This window comes from Haplochromis burtoni, unplaced genomic scaffold (genome assembly GCF_018398535.1).
Source record: "Haplochromis burtoni strain Fernald_Lab_line unplaced genomic scaffold, NCSU_Asbu1 Contig_284, whole genome shotgun sequence".
In the NCBI taxonomy this organism is placed as follows: domain Eukaryota; kingdom Metazoa; phylum Chordata; class Actinopteri; order Cichliformes; family Cichlidae; genus Haplochromis; species Haplochromis burtoni.
Window position 1 is genome coordinate 435,026 of NW_024582645.1, and position 16,584 is coordinate 451,609.

General features: G+C 38.9%; 1 protein-coding gene across 1 annotated transcript in view; it reads left to right on the forward strand.

Moving 5' to 3' along the window:
- The window catches only part of LOC102295642 (limbic system associated membrane protein), a 265,395-nt gene that overhangs the window by 164,196 nt on the left and 84,615 nt on the right, over positions 1-16,584 (forward strand). Inside the window, exon 3 of the mRNA XM_005942445.2 lies at positions 343-519. Within this exon, the coding sequence (XP_005942507.2) occupies positions 343-519 (177 nt within the window). The remainder of the gene's footprint in view (positions 1-342; positions 520-16,584) is intronic.

Genomic DNA, 16,584 nt, shown 5'->3' on the forward strand with positions numbered 1-16,584 from the left:
CATGCCAACATTACCAACATTTCATTGTCCGCTCAGTGGGGGTGGACAGTGTCTGGCCAATAAACGTAGCAGTACACTTATATTTTTTAGAAAATGGACAATTGTAGTTTAAACATTCAAACATGTTAACATACAGCAATCCAATATTTATCTGTTCATTTAAATTAACATCTACCACCCACGTTTCTTTTTTGCTTTTGTCTTAATGTATTTACTGTATGCGTTTGCTACTAGGAAAAAGATATCATCTATTTAAAATGTACACATTCTCCCAGTAGCATTGTCGCAACCAATTAAATGTTGTTTTACACTAATAACCAATATTCTGTTTTAATGTGTTAGGTGGATGTGTATGATGAAGGCTCGTACACCTGCTCCATACAGACTAAGCAGCAGCCCAAGACCTCACAGGTCTACCTCATTGTACAAGGTAAGCTACAAGCTCCTGCTGCAAGGCAGAACGTGAACATATCGAATGAAGTCTTTGTCCAAGAGTTCACAAGCAGCATACACAAATGTTAATGCAATAAGTCAGTTCTATTGCATTTGTTTTGTATGGTGTCTGGAAAGGAAATTACAGGAATACATGTCGTGAGAAACAGCATGCCTTGTTTTACTTCAGCTGAGTCTTAAGTGCACTTAAAAATCTTAAGCAGTTTTTCACTTCAAAGAATGTGAAGTTGTCTCTCTTTAATTGGGACAGCTGCAAAGATGAGAGCAGGAGGTAATCAGGAAGAGTGAGAAACGGTGATATTTTTCCCTATTAAATCTAGGTTTTTTTGAAGTTTTCCTGTGGGTACGAGGCTTTTGGCTCATGAGATTACAGTAGAAACAATTCTGTGAACTCATCAACTTTTTCTAGCTGAGAGGCCTGATGAAAAGGTATCAGCCTCAATGCACAGTCATGTTAAGCTGTTCATTACTCCCCTTTTTAACTGGAATTGTGAATGGTCCCTGTAGGCGCTGGGAAGCTATATCTGCTGATAGTCAGACCCATACATACATTTCTTAACTAATTTTGGATTTGTAGCTTAAAACTTGACTAATTATCTCAACATGGAACATCTTAGTTCAATTACATGGCACATGCTACTTAGATATCAGGAAATGGCTGTGGTGCTTAAAACAAATTAATAACGGCCTTGGATGTGCCAAAATGTCTGAAAACGAAATACCAGATAAAGCAGGAGTAAATTTTGTGCTCCCAGATCACACCACAATCGATTTTTAAGTCAAAGAAACAAGTTGAAACTGAAATGCAGACTTTCAGCTTTACTTCAAGGTGTTTGATAAAAGTATTGCCTTTTGTTTTTAGAAATTGAATTGAATTGAATTCATTTTTATTTATAGTCCTATAAGTTATAGGACAAACTAATATAGCTTCAAATAGAAATATTGTTATTTGGATGAAAATCTGTTGTAGTCAGAGACTGTGTGAAGTTTAAAACCCATGGGTATCACCAGCTGCTGTGCTTCCTCCTTTGTTATGCTCTGCCAGGCCTTTACTGCAGCCACTTTCAGTTGTTCCTTATTTGTGGGTCTCTCTGCATTCAGTTTTGTATTTACTAACTGTAAGGTATTCTCTGTTGAGTTAAAATCAGGTGTGACTGACTTGCCCATTGCTTTTTATTTGTTTTTGTTTCTAATGTCTCTGTAAAGCACTTTGAATCACCTTGTTGTTGAATTGTGCTATACAAATAAACTTGCCTTGCCTTGAAGACTATCACATTTCTCCTCCTCATGAAACTCTTGTGTTGCTTTTGCAATCATTTTTGAATTATTTGGCTGAATGTGGGCAGCATTGTACAATCTGTCAGGAGTCACAACATCAATGAACACTAGTGGCCCAGTTCTACTACACTCTTTGCATGACCAAAGAGTGTAATCAGTGGTTTGCATTTTGTTGTAAACCCTCATTGTTTCCATTCATGTAGGTGTCTCTTGATTGTAGACCTTGACCTTGATACACCTACTTCCTGTATATATCCTCACTTGGATTGTTTTAGGAAGCTATTTTTCTTAAGCATTGAAATAATTTTGTCATCATGCACTTGAACTGGCCAGTGCATTCATTCTCTTTAAGAATGCAGATTCTTGATTTGGCCACTCCTAAAGTTTTTGTTATTTCTCTGATGGGTTTACTTTGATGTCCTAACTCACTTGTACTAACATGTCTTTGGGCGTCATATTTAAAATTACAGTGAAAAGCGGTAAATGATATTTCGTCTGAACTAGCTCTGTTATTGTCATACAGTACCAGCAAACCTCTGATAAGACAGAATATTAGCTTACGTCACATCAAAATACTGATTTTCTTTCTAAAGCTACCACTTAACGCTCGAATTCAGGTATTTATTATGATTTTCTTTGTCTTATTATGCCCTTAAGCATTTGCAACATAATTTCTCTGCCTGTAGTTTTTCCTGCCTATTTCTATCTACACACTGTCTCAGAAAAGCAAATCACAGCCAGGAAATAATCTTGGCGATAACAGTCTCATTAAAACATTTATTCTGATGTTCACACTTAGCTGTTATACAGCAGCTGCACACTTTTTCAGGGTAACGGTTGGCCTTTTCAAGCCTTGTTCAAATCCCTAAGTTGTTTTTCTTTTATGAATCGCTTATAAAACAATAAGAGCAATACAAACACGCAGTTGTGCATCAAGGGCAAAAAGGAGAGTTTATTATCGATCAAAATGCCAAGTCTCACAGTTTGGCTTTTTCAAAGCCACAGCTGGTTGACAGAATTTTCTTGTTTAAAGAGTCTATTTTATACATGCATGCAGAATGAGTTCTCACAATTGGATTTCCTATGGTGTCTTTGTTTGCTTGCATGAATGTGGGGGTTGAATTTTTGCATGCTTTTTCATCAAGCTGTGAATGTCTGAGCTTCTCAGCTGTCCGTCACCCAAAAAGTGACAGTAAATGTTGATGGAGTGTTGTATACAGCATGTACTTGGATACATTTAATGTTGTAGCTCAATCCATTTCACCAGTGCTGGAGTTTTTTAACTGCCCTCTCCATTTTGAACCTCCTTACTGTGAGATGTGAAACCCAACCGCAGATAACTGCTACAGGCTGTCAGTGGATGAAATGCATCACAGTGCAATTTCACCACACACAATAGTCTACTGAAGAACTTATCATCCAGCTATGAACTGAAGATATCATCCATTAACAGCATTTTTAAAGGTCAATATGTGAATTGATGTTGCTCTTCTGGGATCCATGGCAGCAAATTGCCTCTCCTTCCCAGAATCCATCGTGTCCGATTATTCACTGCTTGATCATTGGAACGTCCTGTGCCGGCTTCCAGAGTTTCTGACGGCGGTCTCATTCATCACAGCTAATGCGACGGTTATGGCCAAACATTGATTCTGTTGCTTTCATTACCTGCTATTTTGTCCTTTGCTCTGCCTCTCAAAGTCCCATTCAGTGTTGATGCCATTGTTATGCTCATCTATTGTATTTCCCTGCTGTGTGGGTGTAATCTTCTCCTTTAAGTTCACTTCAGCATCTTTCATCTAAATTGCCTTGCAGTGCTGAAGGCGTAGGTTTCTGGCAATTACAGTGAATGTGTTACTGTGAACAAATACTGGGACTGTTTATTTACTCTGAAATTTTGGTCAAATAATGAACGGAGATGTGCTCAAACAAGTGAATGCAGCATACAGGTTAACTAGGTGTACGTTTGATTCTGATTTGCAAATATCCGACTGTTCAGCTTTTACTAGTTTTATCCACTCTTTTTGTACTCTAACTTTAGTTGTTTACTAAGAGGACAGGACAATGTCTCTTTGTTTGTGGTACTATAATGACATTACAAGCAGCAACCTACAGCAACCCCCACAAAACCCAATCAGCTCGGCGGGATAATAATTCACCCCACCTTCATCTTTTAATGGGTATGAAAATGTTCCAAGCTTCAAACATTGCCCCTGGTTACAGACCCAAGAGCAGGTTCACATAACCAAAGCTGACAATTTTCTGCTAGCAGGGACAGGGTTGTAATTGGAAAACAAATGATCAGACAAAGTAAATTTGCCGTGGATGAAAAAGTGGCAGACTCGCGGGGCTCAGACGAGCGATACCAGGAAGCAGGGTCCCTGCACATGACAAGAATCGTAATATAAGGGCAGGCTTTTCACCCCAATCCAATTAGATTTTTATGAAACACAGAATTTGGTTGATCGGCCAGTCTAAGACAGTGCTTCTATGAATTGAAGGTTTAATGGCTCCTTAAGCTACTTAAAAGAGTGTGTATGTGATTGAATGTAGATTTGCAGTGTTATTTGATCTCCTGCTAAATGTGTAAGTTTGCTCATTTAGAAGAAATCGAACAGTCTCTAATATTTTAGAGAGAGAGGATATCAACAAAAATCCAGAAAAAAAATCACATTAGATAAAAGTTATGAACTGATTTGCATGTCATTGAGTGAAATAAGTATTTGATGCCCCGTCTTCCACTCCACCATCATGGGCAAGACCAAAGAGCTGTCAAAGACTGCCAGGGACAAGATTGTAGACCTGCACAAGGCTGGAATGGGTTACAAGACCATCACAAGAACACTGTTCCTACAGTCAAGCACAGAGGTGGAAACATGATGCTTTAGAGATGTTTTTCTGCTAAGGGCAGGATGAGTTCACTGCATTGAGGGACCATGTATCATAAGATCTTAGACAAGGACATCTTTCTCTAGAGCAGAACACTAAAGATATGTTATGGATGGGCTTTCTAGCTTGACAATGACCCACAACATTACAGCAAGGCACAAAAGGAGTGGCTAAAAAAGAAACACATAAAGGTCATGGAGTGCCCTCCAAGGTCAATCGCATAGAAAATCTGTGGACTGAGCTGAAGCTTTAAGTTGCCAAACAGAAGCCAAGAAATATGAAAGATTTAGAGAGTTTCTGTAAAGGTGAGAGTGGACCAAAATCCCTCCTGAGATGTGAGCAAACGAGGTGGCCAACTACAAGAAACACCCTACTGTGTTTGCCAACAAGTTGTGTTTTTCTAGGTGATATATATTATATTTTATTCAATGACATGCAAATCAATTCATAACTTTTACGTGTTTTCCTTGGGGTTTTTTGTCTGTATCCATTAAAATTAAGATATTTAATTATTTCTCTCACTGTACAAATGCAGATTAATATTAGATTCAGAATATCTTACATTTCATATAAAATCCTACCTGATTCACTTTCTCATAGCCTGTGGAGAGGTTTTATCTAATCATGTACACTTGACAGACTTTGAACTTGAACCTTATATAACTAATATTAAATTACATCTGCTCTGCGCTGCTGGGGTTTTTTGGAGTGTGCATAGAGTTCAAGCGAAATTCTCCACCACTTCAACAACTAAGAAAAAGTACACTTTAGATGTATATAGATCTAATAGCAATCCCTGAGGGGAAACAGTTTCTAGGGTTTTTTAAAGATGAAATCCACAATGTAAAAAAAAAAAACCCTGTCCGAAGCCCATAGAAACTGCTTACTTCATTAATAATACCAATTAATAACTAAAGGATGGAAGAAGGCAGTATATTTTCTCTGATGGCAAATATTTGACATTCTAAAAAGTTTCACAACTTTTTCCTTTAACACTGTCATAACAAATAATCTAAGGTTTTCTTCAATCTTACAGGAATAAGGGAAATTTGGGATATTGAGTGACCCTCAGATGCTGCCCTCATAATTTCCTTTTTTTTACCATTTCTGTTGGTATTTTGAATTTTTACTCAGTCAGTTTATTTACGCACAAGGTGTCCTTGGGTTAAGTGAACGTGATCTCAACTCATCATTTTGTGAATCAGCAGGGTTGCTTCAAACTATGACCCTAACCAAGAGTGTATTGATTTTAGAGCTTAAAGCTAACTAAGCATATTTGCAGTAGAATTAAGGGCTGAACCCTATCCAGCAAGTAATAAATAAAAACCAAGGTCAACAAGGAAACAACCCCCATATGGGGTTTTTAACATCTGAAAAATGTGGTCATTATTTCTCAGTGGCCAAAGTACCCATGACTGGAACGTCAGAGCACCAATGTTAAAGGACACCTTGCATGTAATGGGGAATCAGGAAGCACCTGACATAATGCTTCTGACTTGCTCAACATCACTTTCCCTGATGCCATTAAACAACTTAAATGACAGTGAACAGCTAGCAGTGGAACAAAATAAGATGAGAGCAAAAGGGTGAGATAGTGAGCAGACACAACACAGTTGTAAAGGATAATCAAACAGCATACGTCATGTTCAAATAAATATGTGATATGATTTAAAAAAGAGGTATTTTGTTTGTAAATACAATATCTTATTACATGTATATGAACATTCTTTTAAAAAACATTTTTTCCTAACTTCCCCAGTGTTGTTGAACATTGTAGTTCATATAGCAGTGGGTACAATAGAGAGGAATCAGGAAAGTAAAATCAGAAGTGTTGTCTCTGTGATTGATGGAGCATGTGCCGTATTTTTTTCTGAATAGCCCCTTTAAAAAATAAGCAGGTACTACCTGCAATTTATTTTTCTAGTTCTTGCCATGGATAGTGTCTGTTCCTTTGTGGCAGAATAAAGGGGCAGGATTGGTACAAACAGAGACAAATCAGTGATCAAGGGCATTTATGGCTACAGCTTTTTAGACTTTGGAAAATAAACAGCATCAGTATTGTATGCCTACAGTGCTGTAAAAAGGATTTTCTCCGTTCCTGATTTCTTAATTTTGGCATATTTGTCACACTTAAATGTTTCACATTGTCAACCAAATTTTAACCCTTTCATGGATGAATTATGACAACCTCAATCAGGATTTTCTTTCATCATTTTTATTCATTTTTAAGCATGAAAAGATGAATAAATATACTTGAGAAAAAAATACTGATTGAGGTTGTCATAATTCATGCATGAAAGGGTTAAATAACAATAATTACAATGAAACATGTCATACATATATAGTAACATTAAACGACCAGTGGGTGGCAGGGTGTGGAGTGACACATCAGTGTCCAGTGTAGTGGTTTATGTGCAAGTATACCATCAACACTGACACAAATACAAGAAAACAGCCTTTGAATAACTGTCCACTGTAGTGACCAATATGCGTGAAAGGGTCAATACTAGACAAATATAACCTGAGTAAATACAAAATGTGTTTTTAGGACACTGATTTAATTTACTAAGGAAAAACGTTTCCAAACCTTATGTGAAAAAGTGATAGTAGTTCTTTAAACTGGACATTTGCTTGTCTGTTGCTATTGGATGGGCTGTATTAAAAGTGTGGATGAACATTTTCAGAGATGATTTGGGATTGTGACATCCGAAACCCTTGACTGTTTGATCTGTTGTGACCAAAGTGTGGCTATGTTTTTTTTATAGTACATGTACTGTTATTGTTAGCAAGCATTTAGTCCAAAAGAACCGCCTCAAAAAGCTCTGGGCCTAAATCTCACTACTACATTATTTTCAGCAATTAAACCAGATCTTCTGTGAATCAAAAAAAGAAGGAGGTGCAGTGCAAAGTCCAATTAATATTTGAGAAAGTACCACATAAAAAGAGACATAAACCTAAATATAGCCTAAATCCCCATGCCAGTAATTTTCTTGTAGCCTTTTATGCAACCAGATCTACAGCAGCACTGTTTTAGCAAATTCAGCAACTCTTACTATGCTATGCTAATGTATTTCATAAAATGCAGAGGCCAGGGAGTGATTCATTCATCTCATGAGGTCATCTTGTAATACTCGTTCCACACGGCTGGGACTTTTATTTTATTTAGTCGGCACTGCAACCGAGTCCTCCAGCAGCTGCTGACCCCACAATCAGAAATGTTCAAGCTTGTTGAACTCTGATGTCCACTTGTGTATCCAACATTTGACGTGCTGTTTCAACAGTTAGACAAATAATGGTGTCCAGAGCCAGCATGTGGTTCAGCTTTCAGTGCTCAGTGCTTCAGATCATTGGCGTAATCACTAACCACAAGTAGATCGAAAGTCATTCCGTTGGCTTGTGCATCCCACACTAAATGAGGCATAACAGCTGGACTGACTTTGACTTGCTCTTTTCTAATGTTAGTGATTATGCAATAAATCCATGTGTGTCTACGTACATGCTGGGGTGTCTTGGATGTTGTCTTGGATTCCTTCAAGTCTGTCAATATTATTGATCCTGTGTTAGTCTCCAGCTGCTCTTTTGGTTCCTTATTTTTGTTTTCTTCTGTTCTTCTTCTTTTTTTATCTTTCCTTTCTCTAGTCATGATCGTGCTTAATCAGCTGATTTAAATCAGCATTGATCTCATACTATAGTTTTTGAGCAAGAGTCAGCAGTTTAGAATTTGCATTGACCTTTACGACATAAATCAAGCCATTAATATCTTTTTTTTAAAAAATATTGTGATTGTTATCCATCTGACAGCAACCAGCTAAGCAATTCACTTAAGACTACAAATTCTGTTCGCTGAACTGCATGTTCTTGCTTAGTTTTCAGTGCAGCTTTGTAAGTGTTATTATTGTTGGGTGTATGACCAAAACTAGTCTAGCCAGGCAGTCTTAATTATCTCTTCAAGCTACAAGTTATCGCCCAAGCCTTCCTTGCGAGCAGGTATCCCTCCAAGACATATGGCATTATCCCTTCATAAATGTCACAGAGACAGAATGACTATAAAATAGTAGACAAGTTGAATAGTCCTATAAACAGCTGTTCCCTGGCTGCTGTGATCTCATTTTAATATGTTGCGTCCACTGAGAAATGGCACATGTTAATGTACTGCAGACACTTGTTCTGGAGCACAGAGAGCTGGCAGAATTAAACAACAACAGGATGTTGTGTGTGTGTGTGTGTGGGGGGGGGCACAGAGTTTTATTCACTCTGTGTAAAAACGGAGCTCAAAGAAAACCTTTTTTGGTATCTACCACCATTCCACTCTGGCATGTTGGTTGCTTTAACCTTTATTTTCTATCTAGCAAAAGCTTTGTTTTTAATATTATGAGCCTTAACAGTATTACTGACTCTAACTTAGCCACAAGGAACAACCTTTATCCAGCCTGAGGATCAGTGACTTCCTGACTAAGATCAACCATCAAATGCTCCCGTCTTCAGCACTTATCCAGCCTTTCTTCCTTTCATGTCTTCCATCTTTGTATCACAATGCCGTGATATTTAAAGAGCTAATCCGCAGAACTCTCCAAAGCCAGCTGTGTCACCCTAAAGAGCACGGTAGCAGGAGAGGACAGAGTGTGCAGACTCATACGTATGTGTGTCTCTGTGTTTGCACATATCTTTTGCTCCGCATTCTGGGCGAGGAGGAGGACTGACCTTTTTACAATTATCATGGGACAATCAGAAGCTTTCGGTGGTGCCTGTGAAGCCATCTACCCACTATCTTCCTCTTCACCACTTCCCATCTCAAGTCCTCTTTGCTCTTTTCTTCTGCCTCTGCACAGCCCTCACACTTATTCATCTCAGACCACCCCTTATCTATGCAGTTACCGGGGTGTTTTGTTACCTCCTCTCTCACTAACCATAGGGTTACACAGAGAGACAAGGGAGATAGAAAGACTGAATTGAAAGAAATTTGATGGTTTAGAGTGGATTAGGTAGTGCATTGCTTTCATTAATTCTAGATATCGGCAGTCTGTCTGGCTCCACTGCTTCAACACCATGATCACACCCACATACACATTATTGCTTGTACTGCCCCCAGCCATGGAGAGCAGACTACGGTCTTTCTACTGGATGATTCCTCTTTACCCATCTGAAAAAAAAAGAGAAAGAATGAAGCTCTGACTAACTAAAGAAAAACACATCAACAAAATTTCTTCCAGTAAAAGCTCCACAGTGTCTACAGCAACTTCACAAGACAGTGCTACTGCACATCTATTTTTAAAGCCACAAAGGGACACATGAAATATGGCTCTTTAGCACAAATTATATTCTTCTGATGGTATACACCAGGCTTCATAGTATTGAATTCAGTTTCATTTATATAGCACCATTTCACAGTAACAGTTGCCTTAAGGTGCTTTATATTCCAAAGCAAAGACCCTTGAGTGTTAGTGGTGTTAGAGAGAAAACTCCAACAATCAGATGAACCTCTATGAGCAAGCACTTGGCAACTAAAGGAAGGAAGGAAGAAATCCCTCTTAACAATGAGAGGCAGGCAAAGGAAGGGACGGCCATCTGTCATGACTAGACTTGGATGTGTGATGTGGGACAAAATTATAAATAGACTAGTACTTATGTAGTGCTTTTACTACTCTGTGTGGGGTATATCAACTTGTCTGCTACCTGAAATGATGCCAAAGGAAAAGTGAAAGAAACAAGAACAAAAAGACCAAAAATAATGACACAAAAACTGTAGATTTGGCTTATAGATGTGCTTTGACATACACAGAGTTTCACCTTACAGTTTGTGGCATATGTTAGTGTAGAACAATAGTAAGTTTACTAGAAATACCAACCAGTGCACTTAACCAGTTGCTATTTTAGCTACATTGTGGTGAGAGATGTGTAGCAAAACCAGTGCTATCTAAAGGTACTTTAAAGGCCTTTAACCACCAGAGGCGTAAAATTTGCCATAAAATCTGTTCAAATTTTTCATGTGTTAAAAATATTTGTCAGACTTACCTATTCATAATGCAGCTGATCACACTGATGGCGTAATTTCTCTGGATAAATTTGCAACATTCATTTTTATTTATAGCTTGATTTTTTGGATTCGAATAAAAAGATCTGATAAATCAGACCATGCATTTGGTAGCAAGTGCACTCGTAGCTCAAAACGGCACTGAATATATAACGATATAGAGATGGTAAAATAATACTATTTTAGCTCAGACACTTAGACGCTTCTCCGGGTAAATCAACTCTTTAAAATGGTTTCTCTTATGTGGTCCTAACTCTGCCAACAAGAGCTCAAACAAATATGGAAGTGTTTTTCTCAAAAATGCAACATTTTTGATGTGTATACTTTGGTGTGAAAAAGTGTTTGCTCCTTCTTGAGTTTCAATTTTTTTGTATTTTGTCACACTTATGTTTAGAATTAGAATAGAATTCAACTTTATTGTCATTGCACATGCACAGGAACAGGGCAACGAAATGCAGTTTGCATCCATCCAGAAGTGCTTTAGTGATATAGATATATTACAATATATATTAGCAATAATATAGATATGTAAGTATATTACAGAAATGGGTCTATTATGTTATAATGTACACGGTATGAAGTATGTTGTGAATATTCTATAACTATAAGTATGTACAGGCTATGAACAGGATATAAATATGAAAAACTATACAGAATATGAAATAAATAACTTTACAGAAATCTGAGATATACAGTTATACAGAAATGGGAACTATGCAAGTTGTAAACAGTTGTAGGATTAAAAATTATCGAATGTACAGATTCAGATCATCCAAAAAATTTAAATATTAGACAAAGATTAAACTAGAAAAAACAACATGCAGTTTCTTAATGAAGCTGTTTATTATTAAGGGCAGGTGGGGGTGTTCTAAACCTACATGGCCCTGCCTGAAAAAGGGATTGAAGTGAGCCTTCCCAGGAGTGACTGACAAAAATTAATGACTAAAGAAATGACTCATCCAAGAGGTCACAAAAGACCCCAGAACAACATCCAAAGAACTGTGGGCCTCACTTGCCTCAGTTAAGGTCAGTGTCAGTGACTCTAACATAAGAAAGAGACTGGGAGAAAAAGTTCCAAGGCTGGTCTCAGTTTTGCCAGAAAACATCTTGATTATCCCCAAGACGTTTGGGAAAATACTCTGTGGACTGACGAGACTAAAGTTGAACTTTCTGGAAGGTGTGTGTCCCATTACACAGCATTTCAGAAAAGGAAACCATGGAAAACAAATGGAACCATGAGTTCTGCTGTCTACCAAAACATCCTGAAGGAGAATGTCCAGCAATCTGTTCATGACCTTAAGATGAAGTGCTCGTGGGTTCTGCAACAGGACAATGATCCAAAACACACCATTAAGTCCCCCTCTGATAGCTTAAAGAAAAGAAAATGAAGACTTTGGAGTGGCCTAGTCAAAGTCCTGACATGAACCCAATTGAGATGATGTGGCATGACCTCGAAAACCCTGCTGCAAAGGTTGGCGCAAGTTGTTTGGTTTGGGTGAAATCACTTTTTCACACAGTACCATGTAGGTCATCCCCAATAAAAAACACCTTAATTTAGAAACTGCATTTTGTCTTTACTTGTCTTATATTTGTCTAATATTTTAATTTGTTTGATGATGTGAAACATTTAAGTGTGATGTCTTGACGCACACTCAATCATCCCTAAGAGTTTCACTCAATCATCCATTTGCAGATTAATGATCAAGAAACTGACCTCACAGCCAGTGGTTTTAGTTTCAGTCCAGATGAACAGAATCAAGTTTTTAGGATTAAAGTGTGACAAACATACAAAAAATAGGAAATCAGGAAGGGCGCAAACGCTTTTTCATGCAAGTTCAGATCTGGAAAATTTGGAATTTCGTGCTGCATTTGTGTGATTAACTCTTTAATCACAAAGATGCAGAACTACTGCAACTATTTCTTTCTGGAGACAAATCACTGTTCATTCAGAAGTAAAATAAGCAGTTAATTTTACTTCAAAACATTCCAGATGTTTACCAATTCTCTTTTCCTGTTACTTTAATTTTAATCTGCAGCATTTTGGAGCCAGCACTTTAAGGTGGATACTTCCACATCAACTCCAGCCTTTAGTTGTGATAATTGACACTACCTTGTCAAGAGCAACTATTCATATATTTAGAACAACACTTTATCAATTATTCATGTCGAGTTGCCGGTTTAAACACATTTGAACTGCACATCGCTATCGCACTCAACTAATTTTAGCCTCTAAACATTCTTAATAATAAGAGGAAGTTCGGTGCTTTACTGTTAAAGCACTTTAAAACCTCTGCAGAAGCACTGGCTTGGTGAAGGACAACAGTAAGCCCCGCCATGCCTCATTATGTCTGCCGTGAGCACTGTAGCAGATCGGCAGCTATACACGCATGCATATACAAAAACGCTTCAAGGACAAAATTACAAGTAGTTGTCACACTGTCCATTATTCCATCCAAGTCGAGGAAGAAGAGGAAAAAGGCAGAGAGCGACTGTGGGATAAAGCAGCCACACGCTTTTTTTCATTGCCTTTGAACCTTTATAATGAAACTGACTCCTTGAAGTTTTAATGAAAGCAACAATTTACCATTCGCTTTTTCTCCCTGGGCTGCTGCAGCTTACGTTGCTTAGACTGATTCTTTAAAAAAAAAAAATGTTTTTAATAAAACTGCAGTCTCCTTTAATTTTATTTGTGCTGGCTGCACGAGGTCCTCTCATGCATTTAAATGGGGTCATCCCATGGACACGCATGACAGCTGAGTATCGACAAGGGCTGCAGGTGAGCCAGCAGTGCTATATTTCACAAACTAACCAGGGGAGCCAGTGGCCATCGGTTCTGGCCAATATCTCCCTGGTGTTATTTGTGATATAGAGGACCACTATTTCTTTTCCATTGCCTCCGCGCCCTGCACGCACCCTCATTACTTCTACAGGACCTGCCAGTATCTTTTCTCTCCATCCCTCACCATCTTCTCTGTGTGACCCGAGCCTGTCAAATAGATGGACAGCCCTTTGGCACAGTTCTTCTTGCACCCACGAATGCCTCTGAAAGCGAGGATTGAGTGGCGCAGTTAAACATGACCCCACTTGCTCTCTCTGAGGAGTAGACAGGAGGTTAGGTATATGTAGAGGTTGCACCTGTGTGACTGTGTCACAGCACGTAGGACATGTCCTGTATAAGTAAATCTATGGGCTTGTGACTGCCTTTCAAGAATATCCCCCTTGTGCACTACATCTATGTGCTTTTAAGCGTTTCACCCTTGCTGTGCTTTATAGGTTGTGCTCTTCTTTTTATCAGTGTCTATGACTGCTACATAACTCAGATTCATACTCATTTGTGTAGCTTTTGGTGGCTGAACTCGCTGTCCACCTGCTATTCAGACCAATACTTTCGCTCGCTTCATTTATAAGAGCAGAAGCACAAATAAGTTGTACTCATGACACAAAGTGCCACTGTTGAAAACTGTGTGCTAGATATTAGCAGAAATTGCTCGTCCTGTTCTGGTGATATCAGTAGATCCCTCCTGTGGTCTAATAATGACTTCTACAAAGCCTCTTACATGTTTCCAAGCTCATGAAGCGGAGAAATCGGCAAGGATACTGAGAACTGTCTTTCTGTGGGCTTTCACAGCACACACTGCACTTCAGACACAATGAGCAGTATCTGATTTCAGATGCCTCCTGATGGCTCAGCTGTATCAAGCTGAACACTGCTCAGACCTGGATGCAGTCTACTTCCCTGCTCTCCTTCCTACTCCTGTCAGCAGTTAGATCAAAAAGAAAAGGTTTTCTTCAGTGGGCACATAAACTATTCATTCCCTTTTTAGAAGTGCTAGCGGTATGGGTCAAGGGATGGCAGGATTTCATTTGTTGGTCTGTCATAGTTTGGAAAAGGCAGGCAGGACTCATAAACATGTCTGCGATGCAAATTATACTACTCAACAGCCAAAAGAGAGAAGCCCAAAGCAGAGTTTATAGACAAGGTAACTGGGAACAGGTACGAATAAAAACTAGAGTTCAATAAGGGGTGGAAAAAAATACAATAAATAATGAGTGGGAAGCTATGGCAGACTTTAATCTTACTTTAACCTTAAGAGCACCTCTGACTAGCATGAGCATTGAGTTAGCCATGATTGTAGCTTTTTGTAGGTTCTCCTAGGCAGGCACACCAAGTGAAAATATGTCACTTAAAGTGTCCATGTTATGCTCTTTGGGTTTTATCCTGTCCTCTAGCTTGTATTTGTTGTTTTTCCTGGACCCAAACAGTCTGCAGAGTTACAGACCAAAGTCCATGGCTAATGAATTTACTCTAGTCCCCAGAAAACACTGCTGCTAAGTATGAAATGCTTTTGTTGGGTACGTATCTACTGCACCGTAGCCCTTTTCAGATATAGGACAGGAGACATTGCTGGCTGGAGAAAACCACTTTGTATTTTATATGCTTAAAATCTGTTGCACCTCTGTAAACAAGTGTCAATGGGAACTAAATCAAGTGAAGTGCAACTACACTCATCTCTGTGGGTATGTGTGCTACTACATTCCTCCCTCACAGGCTAAGAGAGAGGTCCCTTCCCTTGTCCTGATAAATTCCTGCTGTTATACAGCAACATCACATTACAAAATAAAACAATAAAACTATCAAATAAAACTAAAGACCAACGAATAAGTCTAAAAGCTGGTAAATATTACTTATTAAAGATCACAGTATCAATATCATCAAACCTTCATATATACTCAACTGCTTAACGCTCAGTTTGAGCTACAGTAAAGAATTTTACAATCACTGTGTGTCTGGAGTGATTTAAAGAGAAAGTCAGAAATCACTGACAGACATCAAGTGCTTTGCATGCATTACGTGCTCATGCACATCCTCGTGTTTTTTTAGTGAGTCTACTTGGCTGCTTCATCTCCCAGTGCCCACTGCCCCACCAGATGTCTGGCATGGTTTTCAGTTCAACATATGGTCGCCGGCGCTGATGCAGTGCTTTACATAAAGAGTCTTCTGTGAGGCAGGAGAGTGCTAAACACTTGTTATGGAGCATATGTCTTGTTGGATGTGTTTTTGATTAAAGGATGCTTTTCGCAAATGGTGAGGGAGGGACAAGTTAAGAGGATTCAGGCCTCGTCAGAATTGTTCTCAGCTGATGTCCTTTTGTATCAAATACAGTAACATACAACTGAAGTGAAGGTGAATTTCAAAGCGTCTTGAAAAGTGTCTTGATATCACTTAGTCAGTTTAAAGTTTAAAGAATACACATGCTCTTTAATCTCAACAGAAGCCCTGAGAGACACTATGAATACACCTCACTAATGAGAATCATATTGCTTATCACTTACTGAAGGAAAATATTTATGACACTTCATCGCTGTGTGTTGCTGCTCTCCACTGCATAGCCGTCTAACAGCTAAAAGTAGAGTCAGGAATGTGTCTCTTCCTTTGATGGCACAGCTACAGACTTGATGGGAAGTATCTGTTCCTAGGAGGGTCTTTGTGAGTTGGCATGGGTCGGCTGCTGCAGTGTCCACTGTAGTAAATAACATATGGGCTTGTTATCTCTCCACAGAGCTAGAAGGCACTCGACGCCAGCCGCTTACTCATTAGACTGCAGCTCAAGGCAAAGCACAGGAACAGAGAGAATGAACAAAACAGTAAGGAGAGGAGACAGGGTAAAAGTGACAGTGATGTGGTAAGAGTTACGGAGATGGAAGGGCAGCAGGGAGAGGTAACAGCAGACCGAGGTTATGCTCATGTAAGATATGTCTATAAACGTGTAAGTTAAAGGCAGTCACATCTCAGAAGTCACAGGAGGGAAAGTGCAAATACACTTCGCCTATGTATAGCAAAAGCAGCAGCTAAACCAGCTGTAAGCTCAGTCTGAGGGTGTGTGTGTGTGTGTGTGTGTGTGTGTGTGTGTGTGTGTGTGTGTGTGTGTGTGTGT